At 38.7% G+C, this 18,960-nt stretch overlaps 2 protein-coding genes across 2 annotated transcripts; one reads left to right on the top strand and one right to left on the bottom strand.

Moving 5' to 3' along the window:
* The first annotated feature begins 1,349 nt into the window (after positions 1-1,349).
* Positions 1,350-8,715, top strand: LOC135942593 (platelet glycoprotein 4-like). Its single transcript, XM_065488781.1, has 9 exons — positions 1,350-1,563; positions 5,141-5,232; positions 5,914-6,074; positions 6,167-6,308; positions 6,370-6,573; positions 6,632-7,016; positions 7,075-7,193; positions 7,837-7,962; positions 8,027-8,715. Exons 1-9 carry the CDS (start codon positions 1,410-1,412, stop codon positions 8,237-8,239), a joined length of 1,596 nt encoding a protein of 531 aa, XP_065344853.1. The 5' UTR covers positions 1,350-1,409; the 3' UTR covers positions 8,240-8,715.
* Positions 8,716-8,844: 129 nt separating this feature from the next.
* Positions 8,845-13,816, bottom strand: LOC135942592 (uncharacterized). The gene is made up of 13 exons (XM_065488780.1): positions 13,242-13,816; positions 12,127-12,232; positions 11,863-12,075; positions 11,602-11,810; positions 11,325-11,508; positions 11,048-11,265; positions 10,808-10,986; positions 10,674-10,755; positions 10,475-10,619; positions 10,313-10,420; positions 9,754-10,080; positions 9,544-9,684; positions 8,845-9,402 (listed from the first exon to the last, which is right to left on the bottom strand). The coding sequence occupies exons 1-13, from the start codon at positions 13,443-13,445 to the stop codon at positions 9,125-9,127; spliced, it is 2,394 nt and encodes a 797-aa protein (XP_065344852.1). The 5' UTR covers positions 13,446-13,816; the 3' UTR covers positions 8,845-9,124.
* Positions 13,817-18,960: the final 5,144 nt, after the last annotated feature.

Genomic DNA, 18,960 nt, shown 5'->3' with positions numbered 1-18,960 from the left:
ACACTGATATGAGGCAGGTTCATTGACTGACGCCTTGGTTGGTATAACAAAAAAAATCGATCCTCTTGTAACTGATTTGATTATGCAATGCTCATCTCCTCGATTATATATTTGGTTGCTTTGACTGCGCCTAAAATGACAAAAAGCACGCGTTTCAAATTAAACCTCTATTAATATTTTTTTAAGAACACGAAGAACACCTAGACAGCTCCAAATAAAGTATTCACAATGGATTATCATCAGACTATACTGTGCTTATCTTTTAAAGAGGATTGATACTGCAAAAGCCTGGAAAATGCTTGTTGCCAATGCATAAACTCGTCCCTTAGGATTCAGTTAAAGCCTAAATTGACCTAAGGAGTGCTGTAATTTTTTGAGAAAATTGGCTGGAAAGTTACCGTGCTTTTCAAATGGTAATGGCTGTCTCCTTACTTGAAATCCAATTTAATTTCAAAAGCAAGAGTTTCCCCAACAAGTGGCACACACCGTTGGACAGATCTCGAAGAGAGGAATCGGAATCTGCCAAGAAAATATGTTCAAGCACTGCAAATTTTGGAGAAAATCGGCAAAATTTGAATTTTTACTGTAGGAAGGTCCTTTTTTATTATTGCAAATTGTTGAACAAATTGTTTATGGCATCCGACAATTCAAATAATTTTCAATTGTTGCCCTGTATCATTCCACATTAACTTAAATAATGCTTCATCAGGCATGCAGCCCCAACCGTAGGCGTAATAGTAAAATTACGTCAAGATTACAGCCTAAAACTAAGTTATTTTTAGTCAAGAAGAAAAAAGTAAATAGGGATTTGTTTATTTAAAGCCATTTCCAAGATATTTAACCGCTTTGCTAAATTGCTAACACCGCACTAAAGTGTGCACGCTTAGTGCTAAAAAACATAACATGTTTGTTAGAGGTGGTCGAACCGCAGGGTTTCCTTGTAAGCAATCCCAAAACACGTCGCTCAGATGTCTCGCATTTCTATAGATGACCAAAATATAAAAATAAAAAACTCACTTCACACACGTTAGATGAAAATTGACCTTCGGGGTTTGCCTACCTCTGCGTCAAAAGTGTTAACCAATGAGTAAAGTTATGCTTTGTCACGGAGACTGAGAAATTATAAAAAAAAACAAATAAAAACGCACCTTTGTGTCAGGCGGTTCACGTCCGCGCATCGGTCGCAACAGCCGCGTCTAGAAAGATATCATATAAATATCATAATAGCGAATTAATGATTATATCTATAGAAGAAGCGAGACGGGCAGGCACCTCGTCTGCGTCTCTCCCTCCTCGGAGCGCGAGGTCCGAGGATGGAGTAGTGATAAGACGTTCGCTCTCACTCCCCTGAATTGTTTCGTGCTAGTCGGGACAGATATAACAGCGCAGTCGAAGAGAGCGGAGAACACATGGTGGACGTCACACTGAACGTGACCTACGCTCCAGTCAGAGTGGCGAAACCCAGCATAGCAGCCATGAACAACCCTGCTCCCAAGGGCGCCGCCGGAAAAATGATCGGCAAGGAAGATGCGTCACGCTGCGTCTCGATTTTCAAAACGCTCGGTGAGAAAATATTTAACTATCAAATATTAATTATTTTTGCATCACGGAGTTGCCCTTTACACTTATTTACCATTCACTGCACTTGGCAAATGTTTTGACGGTTTGCACAAAGTGATAAAAAGTGCGGCATTGTTTACCACGCAAAAGGATCTAAGGCCTGTGAATGCGCGTGCTGCAGTATATATGTAATTATACAACGCGGAGGTGGCTCAAGGCCGCGCGAACACATTTCTCGTTTCGGTGCCTTTTGCAGGCCGGTGTGTTTTTGCGGCAGCAAAACACGGCCTGCCCGAATCAACGCACGCACCGCCGGGCCCGTTTGTTGCTCGTAATGCGCGCTAGCTCGCCTCTTCCTCATCTATCGCAGTCGAGTGCTACGCTGGCCGAGCTCGAAGAATGGAAGTGGGAACAATTTGAAGCGAGCCATTGAGTAATTTAATATTTTTTTTAAGTGTTTCAATCAGTCCGCAGTACGTTGAAACTAAATCACTGGAATGTCACGTTTGTTGTTTTTAATGTGACCCATTAAAGATGCAATTTATTTATTTTCTTTTGCGTGCTATAAATATAGCCATTTTCAAAGAAGCATTATTTCAATTTTCTAGAGCTGTTGAGTTGATGCAACCCAGAAAAGATAATATAAAATAAAAATAGACACTTGTTGATTCGTTTTCTTTTTTATATTTTAACAATTATGATTAATATTCAATAATTAAGCACATTCATTTCGCATTAAAAATCTTTCCTTAGAGAAAACCAGTAACCCACAAAAGAATAAAATTTAAATTTGCTTGTGAAACCCTTCTATTCCATTGCTTAAAATTAAAGGTTTGATATTATGATGCCTCCTGGTTGTATTGCATCGATTTCAGCTAAATATTTTAATTTGCAGATGAAGCTTCCTCTTTTTTGGACACTAATCAAATTCGAAAGTACAGCGTTTAAATTCTTTAATTAAAACAGATTAAAATGGTTGAGATTTTCCTGAATTTATATAATAGAAGTTCGCAAAATAAGAAATATATTATACTCAATCTATAATTTGTGCAAGTTTATCCTAAATAATTTGCTAGAAAAATAATTCACAAATAACGATCACTATTATATAAGAGACAATTATGTTTTTGATAGCTTTAGTGCTTGAGCAGGATTTAACCGCAAAGAGAAAACGATCTGAAAAATTAATACAATTATTTATTAAATTTGACAATTTTTTATTATGTTTGTTTTTAATCTATTGTGATTACTACTTTGACAAAATGATGTTGGTAAAAGTAACTTTGTTCATTAGATGATGAAATTTAGTTAATCTAAAATCTATTGGACAATGAACGAACTTAGAGGACAAATATGAGCATCCACTGAACTCATGACCACCAGAAAAAAATATGTCACCCGTCTGACCACTCGTCACATGGCCTCCTTAAAAAAAACACGTGGCTCACACGCGTTTCATTCATTAGGCCAGAAACTATAAAAAATATTTTAATTCAATAATAAATCAGAGTTGAATTTTAGAGCTCATTTCGGTTCAGTCACTTGAAGAGGATTATTTAAAGAACATTTTTTTTTATAATTTTTGAAATAGGCAACCACTCGAGGTTGTGTTCATAATGGCAATAAATTAAACCAGGCTTCATCCTCGTTATAGTCGAGAGATTAAAACGACAATTTTGCAACGAGGTTTAATTTATTGCCATTGTTAACAATTTTTTATTTTGTAATAGTGCTCGAGCAAAATTGTTACATCCAAGTGAATGGTGCAATATGTATTTGATGACACTAAATTCAAAGATAAATAATTGGAAATTACTTTAAATTTTCATTGAACAAAATATCGAAAGACTTTCCTAGTGTTTATTTCAATTTCACTGATAATTAAAGTGATTTGTATAAACTCCTCATAATTTAAAAACAGTTTTTACTCTATTATGCGTTAATAACCCTTTGACCGTCAGTTTCCCATAAATTAAACATGACTTAATGAGTTTTCTTTTGTATTTTCCTTGTTTTCACTCACTCAGAACAATATTATTGGAAAATAAACATAAATAAAAAATGCGCTGGAAATGAGCTAGCCTTGTGCTCTGCTCGTGATAAGGGATGGATGTAGTCGAAAATGTGCTTCGTTGATAACACACGCCGCCGTCTTTGACCCGACCCACGAATTGACCTCTGGGGGGATAGAGGCACTCCCGGCGCCAATAAGATTGATCCGTACCCAGTCAACTCTAATTGCTAATTAAACTGCCGTTTCAATGAAAAAGCTACCACGGATGCACTTTGACGTCGTGCTGCACATAAAAAGGATTTTTCATGAAACGAGAGAAATTCGAAATGTTGAACCGTCGTGAGCCCAGAATATAAAATGATGACCTCCATTGCTGCTTCTTTGTGATTAAACCGATGGGGTGATTTTCAGCCTTAAATTTATCTGAAGGTGAAGGTCAAGCACTTGTAAACCTATTGCCACTTATTTGTCTCTTTACGTCAAATGAATCACGCCCCGAATTCGTCTCTACGCTGCTGGTCAAACAAACAACCCTTTTTGCCGGTTCGGCTCTTATGTTTACTCGCGATCATCACCACCGTGAGCACTTCACGCGCGCATGTATAATTTGATGTAATCACATGTTTGTCCACACTCGTTCAAATCCGCTTTGCCTAGTCAGCAAAATATTGACGCGCCCTCTCCAATTAATTCTTATCTCGCGCAGACCGCATAATTAAGATTATTGAAATAAAAAAAAGAGGGAATTGGCTTATTTTTCCTGCGTTGTGACTGATTGAGATCTCTTAAAAATATTTCTTAAATAAATAGAATTGAATGGAAAGATCCAGATAATTTCATCATTAAAATAAAAATAAACTACACCGAAAAACTCTCAATTTGATTATTTTTACTGTCTTTTAAATGATTGACGAGCATTAATTTCTTTGGCGAGTTTTAAGAACTAGATAATAGCACTGGCCTCGGCCTAATATTTGTCCTAAAAAAACAATCGCTTTCTTTAGGCACACGGACACCATCACCCAATACTACAATAACCTTGATTTTGAGTCATCAAGTTCACGACAGTTGTTGCCGGAGTATCTACTCAACTTCTATCTCCCACTAGAATCCAATATCATAATGCGTTCGAGTCTGCCGACTCCATTTCGTACTGACGTCAATGAATAAACATAACACGTCGCACGATGAATTTCGTTTTGTATTATTATTTGCGTTGATAATACACACATTTGGCAATTATGCGCAATAACTGGAAACAAGGCACACGGCTCAAACTTGTGATTGATGGATGACTTTCAGTTCATGAACACGTACACGCACTTCCTTATCGACACTCGGCAAATCAAGAAAATGCTTTCAGAGCTGTTTTGCAGCCTTGATCTTCACAGAGATCCTGTTTGCTGGAAATACGTTTTAAGAAAATTATGTAGAATTATTAAAATCGCATAAAGCTACAATTTTTGTTCAGAATTGCACAATGGAGAGGAGAGATAAATTTTGCCCTATCATCAAATCGCTCTTTTTTTGTATTTTTTTGCTCATGAAATGCATTTTAAATTACAGGTCTGGCTTCCATCATGATCTTTGCTGTTGTTTCACTCGTGGGGATGATCGTCATTTGGAAGTCTGGCTTGATCGAGAGAGTGATTTCTCAGGTAAATTTGCGCGGAATTTGTGTTAATAATTTGACCTTCGAGGTTTTCCCCTGATATCCGATTTGCATTTTCGTCTCTAAACTGTGCTCTCATGTTAAGATTCATTGTTCAAGATACAAGCGCAATATAATTGCCACAAAGAGAGTGCAGGATTCCCCAACTGATCTCGTCCTAAAAGCGAGACAGGTTTTTATTCGACCCAAGGTCGAATTGAGCACGCCCTGAGGAGCCGCGACCAAAATATATTGCGGCAGATTGTTTCCTCCTTATTTTTTTGTAGTTTATCGTTGCTCAAGAACCATAAATCTTGCATTTAAAACTTCCGTGATTATGACCAAACACAATAAAGTGGCATGTTATTAATTGATTTACATAATTTTTTTTAGAAAAGGAGTGACGTTAAAATTGCGCACAGCTCAACAGCCACACTCAAATTTCTTTTTTGTTGAAATTAAATTCCGGAGCATAAATCAAAGGCCCTTTAGGATTTTTCCAGTTCATTGTCAACTCAAATTTCTTTGTTTCAAGAAAAGGGCTACCTAAATAAATTAAATTGAATTGCATAATATATAAAATGAAGGTTCCTATGCGAATTGCGATGAATTCCGCTAATTACCCAATTAATATTTTTATAATTGCATGCCTTACATAACTCACATAATTACTTATAATTGGTTATAGCAACTGGTTATTGAGAAGGACACTGAAGTATATGATGTCTGGGTGAAGCCACCAGTGAAGCCAATTGTGAATATCTTCGTATTTAACTACACGAACGTGGCTGAATTCACCGCTGGGAAGGAAAAACTCAAAGTGAAGGAAGTTGGTCCCTATGTTTACAGGTAATATGCTCTAATTATTAAAAACCCTAATTGTCAGTTAAGGTCCCAGTTTCACCTTCTTAATAAAATAAAATTACGTAACAATTTTGCAGACTTTCCCTCGAGAAGGTGCGCGTTGTGTTCCCCACAAACGACACTGTAAGCTTCCAGGAAAAGAAAAATTACCAGTTTGATCCAGTCTTGACCAAAGGCTCACTGGATGACGTGCTAATGGTTCCAAGTTTCACAGTCTTGGTAACGCGCTTAGTTGCATATTTACTCTTTATCATGCTAATAAACATCAATTTCCCTCCAGGGCACAGTTCACAAGCTAGACAAATTGTTGGGCGGTCTGCCTTTCAATCCACTGCCGGATTCCTTTTTCACGAAAGAACCCTTTGAGAAGATCAAAGTCCGAGACCTCATTTGGGGCTACGACGACGCAATTTACGATACGGTCAGACCATTTTTAAACATGGTCAGTGGCGATCTGCCGGCCAAAATGGGCCTTCTTGTCGGGGTGAGTTGCAGTTCTCATTTCACTCTGGCAAATGACTCTAAAAATATTATATTCACAGAAAAACTCGACCGACGAGATGCGTTTCACCATCAACACGGGCATGCTAGACATCAATAAGCTGGGAATCGTCTCCGCGATCAACGGCAAAAAGAAGTTGAGCATGTGGAGGTCGAACGAGTGCAACAGGGTGGACGGCAGCGAGGGCAGCATGTTCCCGCCGCCACAGGTGGCTTCCGGCCTCAGGCTCTACATTTTTTTGGCGCAGCTGTGCAGGCGCATTCCGTTCGACGCCATCAAGTTCATGGTCACCAACGGCATGCCGGCAGTGCGCTACGCACCTCCTGAAGACGTCTTCTCGCCCGACAACCCGGAAAACCAGTGCTACTGCCTTTCCGGAAAATGCCCGAAAAACGGCTTGTTCAACGTTGGACCCTGTGTCTTTGGTTAGTTTCGGCTTGAAATTTTTATTAATCAAGTCTAAATTTGATAAATCATTTACAGACAGCCCAACCATGGCCTCGTTTCCCCACTTTTTCCAAGGAGACCCTTCTCTGTTGGATGAGGTTGATGGATTGAAACCTGACGCTGAGAAGCACCAGTTCTATCTGGACGTACACCATGTAAATATTACACAATATTAACCAGATAAAAAAAACAATCAATTTTGTGCGAGCGGTTCTTGTGGTCAGGGTCCGCAAAAACCCGGAATTTCCTGAAGAAACCCACTGCATTGCAAAAAAATCTGTTTTTGCTGGTTTTACTGCAATTTTGCGCATTTTTTTCGAAACACATGCATTCTTATCGAAGATAAAAAATTCTCATGACTGATGACCAAAATATAGGGATTTTACAAATTCAATATTAAAGCCAAGACCCCAAAAATATTAATTCTCTTTGTAATTTTCCAAAATTTCTGGCTTATTTGGCGCCAAATATGATTTTTTTGGGTTAATTTCGGAAAAATGCGGTAAACCCCAAAACCGGTGGATTATTTCCAGCTGTTTTTTTTGCGCAAGAAACCAGTGGTGCATTTTTGCGTATTGCAAAATCGGCGAACCCTGCTTGTGGTGCTATTTTTAAAGTGTTTTTGTGAACTATTAACTTTTTATCTAACGGCACGTGACAGCAACGCATCAATTTTTATGTTTTTGGCGTTTATGCAGATTCTGCTTTTAATTAGTTTGCCATTTTTCATGAATCTCTCAATAATATATGCATGGAAATTTTTAAAATGAGCAATAATTATTTTATTATGTTTGGTAGAAATTTGGAGTTCCACTTGGCGGCAAGTCTCGTCTGCAGATCAACCTCGTCGCCAAAGCAAAGAACATTGCTCCCATGAAGAGGTTCAAGAGGGACACGATTCTGCCCGTCTGCTGGTTTGAAGTGGTAATAATTACCGAGATCAATTTTCTTTATTCGCTCATCTGATACAAATTGCCCTATGCTATAGAGTGTGGACGAATTGCCGCCGGAAGTGAAATCTGCATTGAAGTTGGCTACACACACCGCATCGCACGGTCTCATGTACTTCCTGCTCTGCGTGTTTGTGTTTTCAAGTGGCGTGATCGCCTATTACGCCACAAAGCGGACTCGGGCCAAAGTGGCTCGACCTTTGATCTACAGCGAACTGCCGAAAAAACTGATTCTTGTGCAAAAGAAGTGATTCTCTCTATAGCTTCGCGATAAATCTGAATCTCGACTGAAGCCTAAAAATTCCTGCAATTTTAAGCAGCACACAACACTCTCTCAGTCAGATGCCGACAACTGATCAGAGACTAGAAATCTCTCCGCGTGCCTGTGATAATGGAGTCGAGATTGCCTGTATATTTTTGTATATTTTTATCCATTCTCTGCCTGATAAACTACTCGAATAATACTGGAAATATTCATTTGCTCAACGGTGTCATTCATTTTTATATTATATGTTAATTGTAATTAAATATTTGCAATCGGTTTTGATGCAACTCCTTGTTGATAAGAAATGTGTGCAGGGTTTCTGTGTGATTCTATGTAAGAAAAGAGTCTGTTCCTGAATGATGGCGTTGACATTTTATTGGTAGGAAAATATTTATGCATAATCTTGCCTTGTAAATAATTGTAGACTTGTTCAGACAAATAAAAACTCATTAAAAACACGCATTTCTGCTCGTTTGGTTCATTTAAAATATACACAACTTGGCTTCTCTTCAAAAACAAGTAAAGTAATTCATTTTGAGTTTATAGATTGTGAAATTTAGCAGCAATTTGTTTTTACAATGTACAATAATGAAATCAGGACCAAGGAGAACAGTGATGTGTGTGAATTATGATCTAATTTCCATTCTGGTGGAATAAATAAGGATGAGAGTTCGCCGCTTGATTAGCATGCAAACCTTTGAGCCGATATTCTCAGAAAATTAAACAACAAATTAGGACGAACATTTCAGATTTCATCATTTATAGTTCATTTTTCAAGTAAAAATAAAAATAATTTTCACAAATTTTCTGTAAAGCTCGATTTTCGTTAAATAAACCAGTTTATGAAAAGTATAGTGCTTACAATTATTTTCTACTGACCGATGTTTCTGGGAAAAAATAAATTTGAACGTGCTTGACCTCGAGGTAGACTCTGCATATTCCAAGGAAGAAGGGCTGCGCACCGTTGGCCGTCCTTGAGAACCTGATCACTGCATTTGAGCTGAATTGTCTGTCGATGCACTGTTAATCTGGCCATTCTGGTTGCACCAAAAGGTCTCGTCGCCGAGGTCATCTGGGTCGCTTCCTTCCAGCACTCCAAGGCCACATCCTTGGCCTGTCGTTGGCAGCTCGCCATCAAAATGCGTCTCCCTATGTGACAATTTTCAGTCTCAAAGTGCAAACAAAGCCATGAGGTTCATGCGTGGAGACTAATCTCGAGTTAAACGCAAAATCAAAATAAATTAATGAAAATAACTAATATTTTTTTAAAATTATTTAATTTTTACTCACTGCTTGACTTCAGCTGAGAAATTTTGTTGACTAAACACTGCTGATACGCCGTCGGAATTGGGTCATCTGGCGTGGGTGTTGATAAAGTGTAAACCAAATCCAAGCCTTCCTCATATTGATTAAAGCGCGGCAAGAGGATTCCTGCGAGTTTGTACATAAACAGGTAACAGGTTAATGACTTGCTTTAATGGAGCGAATAAAATATCGCACCTGATGAAGTGATCGTGGGCAAAACGTAGCTGTGCGCCTCGCGTCTCGGTCGTGCGTCCTCGTAACTTGGCCGGTAATTACTCCCCGTGTCGTAATCTGAATAGAGGGGCTGCGTTTCCTCGGGAAGTCGGCCATGCTTGCGAACGTTGTGCTGCTTTTGGTAGCCAACGTTTTCCACCGATTCCTGCTGCTGCGCGCTTAAAGCTTCTTCGGCGCTGCTCTCCGCGGCGCAAATCAGTCTCACGTACTGGTCCCAGAAGTCAGGGTGCGTGTTCAGGTAGGTGCTCGCCATTCGCCAGTCCTCGTCAGGATTGTCTCCGTTGGAAACTAAAATTGTATTAAATTCCGTTTTATTTGACAAAAAGTTAGATTGAATTTTATTCCGAACAAAAGCCTTTCATTGAGATAAATACTTGCACATGCAAATATAAAATAAAATCGTTGTGGAAATTTTATTTTTGAACTAATTGTAATTTCTTCAGAAAAAACTCGATTCAAATTTTGATTTCAGCAAATTGTGTCATTTTAACTTCTTCAGATTTTTCTGATGTAAACTTACTAAGTTTGTAGAGAGGAAAGGAAGAATTTTTGTTTGGCAGTAGGACTTGCAGCTCCAAGGCGCTAGTTGTATTCTCGTCTTTTGCGCAGTCAATATTCGCTTCTTTGTCTGTGCCAAGGGAAAAATTAGAATTTCAAAATTAATTTATTTAATAAAAATCACCAAATGTGCAAGTGGGACTCCAATACAGGAATACATCGTTTCCAAAGCCTTCTAAGCTCGCACTTGGCGCATTTGCCCCGCCCTTAGCGGCTAATATTGAAGAGATTATCAGTTTTCCAGTTGATCCGTCAAGTATAATTATTTCCTAGGAAATTCCAAATTTGAAAACATTAATATTTAACAAAATTTAAATATATACCTGATAGTCTCTGCCAGGAATAGAATATTTTACGATAATGTCGGGAACGCTGTCATTGCTGAAGTAGCCAGCTAAAATTGGCCTGAGAAAATTTATAATAAATCCAGTCAGCGCTTATGGTTTAATTTACTCACCCATTTACAACGTAGTTATCTGATTTTTGTAACGTCCACATCTGCTCCAAACTCCTACCGTCGATTGCAACCAAATCACCTCTAGACGACACGATGACGTCTGCAGTGCCGTCGTCGTTTAAATCGACGAGCAGAGGGGTGCTGATGCTCGATTTCCCATTGACAGGCAACTCTTTTAGCTGCGAGAAAAACAAAGAAGGAGATTACAAAAAACTGGGGCACGCAGAATTTATTTAGTACCACGTCGCTGATGACGCCCAACTGCGGGTGGAGCGGCATGAGCACCAACTTGGCCTGATCCAACACGGCTAACGACATCAGCAGGTGGTTGCTTCCCTCCGCCATCACAATCAGCGTCGGCGCCGTTGTTATGTTCGCGTGGTCCATCACCTCCAGACACTGCAGCACCTCCCCGGTGGCGCCGTTCAGAAGCAACAAATGACCCTGAGGGTACGTGCCTGCGGATGAAAAATGAATTAATTCATCGTGATCGCGAATTTTCGGCAGTTCTATGTACTCGAATGCCCGCAGACGTTTGAGGCGCTGTTGTAGCCGACGACCAGGTCTTGCTTGCCGTCCTCGTTCATGTCTGGCACGAATCTCGGGTTCAGTTGGTCTCCGCCGTCGGACAGTTGCATCGGCGTTGTCGACGGGAAGCTCCAAATTCTACTTCCGTCGTGCCCGTTAATCGCTTGTAACACCTTGAAAAATGTTCAGACCCACTTAATTTTTGTTTTTATTTTTTTAGAGAAAATATGCCAAATAAAGGAAAACTTTTGAATATTTTTCTTCACCCCTGATTTATCTGCCGCGACGCAATCGTTAACCTTATCGTCCGTTAGATCGGCAGAGCAGTCGAGGCTTTGGACGGCGCTCTCCGTCCAGAAACGCCAAAGCTGTTGTCCAGTGGAGCCGTCCAGTGCTAAAATCCCGCCATAGCAGGGGTAATGTCCTTCAAAGTAAACAGCACACACGAAGCCCGGGTCATCGATTCGGTCGACCGCTGAAAATCTCGAATAGAGATTTTGTAAATCTAAAAATTAGTATATTCTAACCAGTTCCAAAAGCCAAGATTACGTCCAAGACGCCGTCAGAATTCGCGTCGACCGCGAAAAGAGTGCTCGTCGGATAAATTCCGTGAAAAGTCACGTTCCAGACAATTTTACTGTACAATTCAGACGGCGTGACCAGTTCCGAGGCTTTCTGCTCTTTCCACTTGCGCTCGGAGAGAAACGAGTTGAAAAATATCGACAGCGAGCCAACTGCAACTGATTGAGATGCTCAGGAATCAGAGGACAAACACACCTTTTTAATTTTACTTATGAAAATGCTCAGGAAGAGGAGTGCAAAGCAACAAGGCCCTTTCAGTGCCCTGATCAGTGCCCTTCTGTGGATATTCGATTCGAATGGAATCGATTTGTGCACCTGAAATTTTTAAATGTATAACAAATAATGTTAATTATTAAAATAAATATACACGTGGAAAATTAGATAAAAGAAACGGAAAATGGTAAATGGCATAATTATGCAGCTAAAACTCTGGCTTTATTGATTGATTAGGAATATTTATATGTGTCAATATTGGAAAACAATGGCCATCAATCATCCAATCCAAAACCAGAGCGAGTCAAAATTTCACTTTTGGCCGCCCATGAGTTCAAGAGCTATTTCTTTCAAAATTTTTAACGAATATTATTATATTATTTACGAATTCACCAGTTGCATAAACCCTAAGTGTTTGAAGCCGCCAACAGATGGCGCCACCGTAGACTTTCGATTTTAAGGCACTTCCGCTGCGATTTCAGACTCAATCTAGCTACTGTGCATTCTTCAATTAATTTGATAATTTTTGACGTGCTGAAAACCAAAATCGGTTCAGCCAATCGCCGTAGAATCGTGAAAAACTATTTTTTGAAATAAAAAAATCTTTTTCAACGTTTCTACGGCGAATGGCTGAACCGATTTTGGTTTTCAGAACGTCAAAAAAAAGTAAATTAATTAAAAAAAGCAAAATAGCTAGATTGAGTCTGAAGTCGCAGTGGAAATGCCTTAAAACCGCTTAAAACAAAATTTTTAAGAAAGTCTGTGGTTGCGCCATCTGTTGGCGGCTTGAATAACTAAGGGTTTATGCAACTGGTCAATTATATTATTTATTTTGACTTATTCTTTTTTTAAATAAAAGTTAAGATTAATTCAAGAAAAGCATTTCACGCCAAACTTCTCCAATCTCTGTTTAGTGGCAAAACATTTTGGTAATTAACATAAATTCTCTACTCATGGTAATTAATTAAACGTGATGTAGCTGTTAAAACCGAATATTCTTAGCATAAATATAAATTTTGAATTATTCCTATTATTCCTGCCCTCCAATGCGAGAAAATACCTAAATAAACGCAATTTTAACTTAAACAAACGATCAATTAGCCGCGCTCGCCTTTCTTCTGGGTGGCATGAGGGGTCGTTTGACTGCAGCCCCGGTGCCCTTGGGCCTGCCATTCTTGCCGTCCTGGATGAAAACCTCGTCGTCGGCGTCGTCGCTGTTGTCCTCGTCGAAACTGTCGCTGACGGACAACTTGGAGCCTGCGAGCAGAGTGGAGCGTTCGGCCGTGGCCGCCTCCGGAGACTCGAGGCCGAGCATTTCGGCCCCCGAACAGCAGCAGCCCCCACGTCGAGGGTAAACACGGCTCGGTCAGCTGTTCGGCTACCCCTGCGATAGCTGCGTGGGTGTTTGTGCGCGGCGCCCCTGGCATGTCGGCAGCTGCGCCGCGCACCCACTTTCGCCAGGCTGCCTAACTCGCAGGCGCCCGCCACGCCGCTTCGTGCTTAATCGCGGGGAAAAGCAGATTTTATGATCGCGGCCACAGAGCCTTTTGTCGATTTTTCTGTCTGCCAGGCTTAGCTTTCGCAAATTTCATTTCGCAGCCAACCCCACTTGCCTAAGCTCAATCCAACGCATTTCCCGAAGAGATAAAAAGAAATCCCGGAAAAAGGTCTCGTATTAACTGATATAAAAGCTACGAAACTCTAATATTTCAATTGCTTGCTTAGCAGAAAATTTGTGAATAATTTATCTTTACTTGAAATATCAACCAAAAATTAGGAAAAAGCTAAAAATTTTCCTGGTGTTGTTTAAATTTTTGATAAAATCAGCACAAACGTTTTATGCTGATCAAGCGGTGAGCGTAAATTGTCTCTTTATTGTAAAATTACGATTAATTTGATTATTGAGGATTTTTTTCTTCAAAATTCGCACACGATTTAATAGATTGCGACGAGAGAAATCGAATGCATGCGAAAAATCATTTAATTTTTAGAGAAATTTGTCAAAATCTGAAATTAAATGTTTCTTGCAAGGTCCTGATTTTACAGACAAACGTTTGATAAATTTAACAAACAATTAAAGAGGAATGATACTGCAAAAGCTTTGAAAATGCTTTCTTGCCAATGCATAAACTCGTCTCTTAGGATTCATTTAAAGCCTAAATTGACCTAAGAAGCACTGTAATTTTTTGGGAAAATTGGCTGGAAAGTTACCGTGCTTTTCAAATGGTAATGGCCGTCTCCTTACTTGAAATCCGATTTAATTTCAATACCAAAAGTTTCCCCAATAAGTGACATACACCGTTGGACAGATCTCGACGAGAGGAATCAGAATATGCCAAGAAAATATGTTCAAGCAATGTGAATTTCGAAGAAAATTGGCAAAATTTGAATTTTTCTTGTAGGAAGGTCCTTTTTTATTATTGAAAATTGTTGAAAACAAATTGTTTGTCGACTAATTGTGCATGGCATCCAACAATTCAAATAATATTAATTAATTGTTACCTTGTATCATTCCACTTGAACTCTATGAACCACTTTCTCTGGTCAACAATCAACATTATCTTAGTTTTTGGCCTGTAAAGCTCTACTTTGATAAATTATTTCTGTGCATACAATTTTGAAATCTTTTTTTCAATCCAAGATTTCATAAAAAAATAATCTTTTTTATAATTTGTAATAGATATATCAAATTCAGTTTATATTTTACTACCGACTTTTATGCAATTATTTGAATGTATAATCTGTATAATTGAGAAAATATGGAAACACTGATTTAATTATTCTCATATATAGATGACGTGAGGATTTTGTGCTGCCTTGGACACATTTATAGCTTTCAAACTAAATACCAATGTTAAAAAGACAAAACTAAAAAGGCAGCATTTTTTTTATCAATATTTAAAATTTCTTAAGTTTATCCTCAAAGAAAATTAAAATAAACCCATAATACATAGTAATTCTGATTAAATCAGAAATTCCAGTATATTTTTATCTTAACTTTCATTCGTGATAGTTGCCAATTAAGGTTGTGAGTCAGTTGAAATTATATTCAGCTTCCCCAGTGAATATCGAGTTTTTTTTTATTTTTCCATGTTTCTACAGAGCTGCATTGAATTTCAACTGGAAAATTATTTTTGCATTAATCTTGGATACCAGAAGAAGCGCAGACCATTAAGTTGACAATCTTGCGCCTTGTCGTGCGTCCTTATTTATGTCTTCATCTGAGGCGGTGAAACATATTTCACACAAGAGGAAATACTTCACCAGCGTGACGAGAGCGATTTTCCACTTAATCCGCCTCCTCACTTGCCACACGGACTCACAGCTTCTTATAATTAATGCCAACTTTTCTCATTTCTCTTCTCTTCATGCATGCTTGCTTATTTGAATCTTTCAACCGGAGTGCAATTAAAGTTATGCGCGCTACTTTCATAGCTGCCGATTTCTTTTGCTTTCCTGAGTGAAGGACGATTGAGATTGGATGCGTGTATTTATTAACTTTTTACTAGAAAGGGGTTCTTAGAATGTAAATTTTCTACAAAACAATTTAATGACGTTGTAAAATTGATAAACACATTTCTCTGTGCTAGCTGAATCGAGATTAAAATGTTCACCATCTGTTGGACATGCCGGTTATTAATCTAGCAGATTTAAGCTTGCTCTCTACCTCTCTCTACATCATATTCAAACTTTATGGTTGTTCATCAAGCCGGTTGTGTGTGTGTGTGTGTGTGTTGTTCATGAGCGAAACTACCGGCCCCTATTTCCAAGCGACGATTGTAATGGATGGATTTTAATACAGAGAGAATGTGTGCAGCACGCGCTCTACGGTTCCGACAGAAGAGCAAAAAATGCAAACACATTTATTCACACGTAACACTATCGAGTCCTTGGTGCAGATTAAATTCGTAATTAAACCGGCTTAATTTATGACTCGACCAACCATAACTCTTGCCTCTCCATTTCTGCGTTTGAATGGTGTTTCCAGCCCATCTATTTGTTTATTTGCTTTCGCCGGACGCTGCTGATTTGTAGCTGAAGCACAAATTGCCACTGCTGCCGAGTGAATCAGATTTCAATCAGGAAATATATTACGATTAAATCAAGAGCTTTCATCACGGCACCCACTCTGACGGTTATTTGCGAGACAGTTGAGCAGATTCGATGATCATATATTCACCAAGGTCTGCATAAATGAAAGATTGCATTTTTTTCTCACACGGATGAACAGCGTTCAATGCAATTTTATGTCGCAAATTCACTGTTTAATACCTACAGAGATAGGGTGTTTTACTTTTGCACCCCTCACAAGAGTAAGGCGGCCACAGATGCATAAAGGAATTTTCTTACATTTTATTGGATAACTATTTTGGCACTGTATATTCTTATAAGTTTGCGGCAAACTGACAAAGCTCCATTAACACAGTTTTCAATCACCTTTGTAATTAAATGATGCACAAAATTATTTCAATTCATACATAGTCAAAATTCTGTATTATATTGAAAATTGATACCACAATTGTTATTTTTATTTTGTAATTTAATCAAAAGTTTGGCAACTTTCAAACCAGGCTTCATCCTCGTTGTTTAAAATCGTCGTTTTTATTCTCAATCAGTTTTGACGTCATCAAGTACGTCCTAATCATGAGTAATCAATTAAAATCAATACAATATTGTCACATCTAAAATTCCGACACAAAAAATTCTAAAAACACTTAACAAATATCACCAACCTAAAACTGGTTGAGAATTAAAACGACGATTTAAAACAACGAGGACGAAGCCTGGTTTCATTTGTTTTCAACGTCGAGCGCTCGCCTATTTCAAAACTTTCAACGTGTTTATAAAAAAACGTTTTTTATTTCCCATACTAACGATAACTCTAGAAATGTCGATAATTATCAGGTGCAATAAATTGTCTAATAAACCTAGCATTGTAGCATTCATCAATTGTTCTCTCTATCTCCCTCCATTTTTTGTTGAGCAATGTGAGGAAGGCAGGAAAACTGAAGCTCAAGATTTTAATATGTGAATAAAATAAGCCTCATTGTCAGAGGTTACACCACAAAATTAATAAGCACTCGCAACTGCACGCAGAGCAGCCTTTGTGAAGCAAAATAATTCCGTCTGAAGTCTGGAGAGAGCGACAGCAGGGTTGATTTACACAAGGATCGAATATCTTCAGAACAATGAACCCTTTCAAAGAATGTCGTGCACGGACGCGTGAATCTCTCCGGATTAGCATGCTGCCCGCATGGAAGGTCTGTGACGCGGCACAGTTTGCACAGCACTGCAAGGCGTGCTTTTGACTGCGCTCTCACGCTAAAGTGAACGTTTAGATTGCATGCCTCCGGTTCTTTTGATCTGGCGGGTTTCATTTTATATCAACAGTTGTTTCCTTACCACGTGAAGTGGAAATTTACTTAAACTGCGTCAAATATATGATCCTAATTTTCTATTTAATTATTTTAATTAATTAAACATTACAGCTGAGAAATGATATTTTTGCTCTGAAGGAATTTCCAGCATATTATCGTTTTAATTAATTCCCATAATTATAAATATTGTTATTTAAACGTACACCTACAGCACCTTAAAGGAATGGGAGACATTTATTGAGCGATGCGCTAGATCTGCTCAGCTGGCATCGTGTTTGATGGAATTTGACTCTTGGAGCACTCAACAAAAAACATTTGGTATTCGGGAGGGGTACGGTATGCGACGGATCGCTACCTGCGCCCCTTAGCACTCTTCAGAACAAGTGTCTAGCGTTTCAATCGAGGAGCGCAGACGAAAGTTTAGAGGCCCTAAAGTTGTCATTTGATCAATGTCATTTGAAACTCTTCGATTCGCCAAAAGGTTGTCAACCCTCTTCACAGAAAAACAAACAAAGAAGAATTAGATCAAAGAGCAAATATGCGGGAATCAGTATGTATAAAAAATTGTAACGTTTTTAACTTTAAAAATAGAGCAATAAATAACATTTTGCATTGTTGACTCATTCAAGTACATAATTGATTGAGTTTATTGTTCGTGAAATTTAGCATCAGATTAACTTAACAATGTGCAATGACCGAGGAACATCTGAATTTCAGATTTTGTTGAATTCCTCGAATAATCGAACGGTATGTCAATTAATTTTTGCTTGAATTCCTCTCGTCGAGTGCGAATTATAAGTTAACTTTCCCTAAATTGTGAAATAAATCGTGGTTTTACAGAAGGGAGGCAATGCTCACCGCTTTATTATCATTCAAACTTTGGAGCCGATCTTTTAAATAATTTAAACGGCATAAATTAAGACATTTTTAGCGTTTTCTTGATTGTTAGAAAGGGTTTCTCACAAATTGTCTGCTAAGCTTTACTTAATTTAAAAGCTGTAAGTTTTGATTAAAGAAATAGATCAGTTCTAAATTAATCTGGTGTTTATGTACGTAATAAAATTTCGCCCATCTCATTCTCTAATGGAAATCCAGTTGGCCGCAACAATTGCGTCATAAATAATGCAGTGTGGCAGAATTCTCAAAACCACAAATTTGGCAGCGGACATTTATTCGCGACGTGCTGAGCGTCTGAGCATCAAGTTGGCGAACTCAGTCAGTGTAATCTGATTATATTGGCGAGACGATAAGACGCGTCGACGGAGCCCTCATTTCAGATTGGCGGCCGGGCGGTAGCGATATATTTGTGTATTTAATTAAGTGCGATGAGACGAGAAAAGGAAGGCACTATTGATCCCCGCGCTTGATATCAACACACAAACCGGTTAGGCACGCACTTTCGCCGATGCTGGTCACACGTATCGCGGCAAAGGGGGCGCAAGCGCCACACCC

This window comes from Cloeon dipterum, chromosome 4 (genome assembly GCF_949628265.1).
Source record: "Cloeon dipterum chromosome 4, ieCloDipt1.1, whole genome shotgun sequence".
Classification (NCBI taxonomy): Eukaryota; Metazoa; Arthropoda; class Insecta; order Ephemeroptera; family Baetidae; genus Cloeon; species Cloeon dipterum.
The sequence above is the reverse complement of the archived record's forward strand: the minus strand, read 5'-3'. Positions and strand labels throughout refer to the sequence as shown.

Bases quoted from the DNA above. Each gene is read 5' to 3' on its own strand.
- LOC135942593 (XM_065488781.1), top strand. From the start codon at position 1,410: ATGGTGGACGTCACACTGAACGTGACCTACGCTCCAGTCAGAGTGGCG. The intron at 6,309-6,369 runs GTAACGCGCTTA...ATTTCCCTCCAG, and splicing joins TTCCAAGTTTCACAGTCTTG to GGCACAGTTCACAAGCTAGA. The intron at 7,017-7,074 runs GTTAGTTTCGGC...AATCATTTACAG, and splicing joins CGTTGGACCCTGTGTCTTTG to ACAGCCCAACCATGGCCTCG.
- LOC135942592 (XM_065488780.1), bottom strand. From the start codon at position 13,445: ATGCTCGGCCTCGAGTCTCCGGAGGCGGCCACGGCCGAACGCTCCACT. The intron at 12,233-13,241 runs GCGAGCGCGGCT...TAAAAATTTCAG, and splicing joins TCATGCCACCCAGAAGAAAG to GTGCACAAATCGATTCCATT. The intron at 11,811-11,862 runs GTTAGAATATAC...CGAGATTTTCAG, and splicing joins AATCTTGGCTTTTGGAACTG to CGGTCGACCGAATCGATGAC.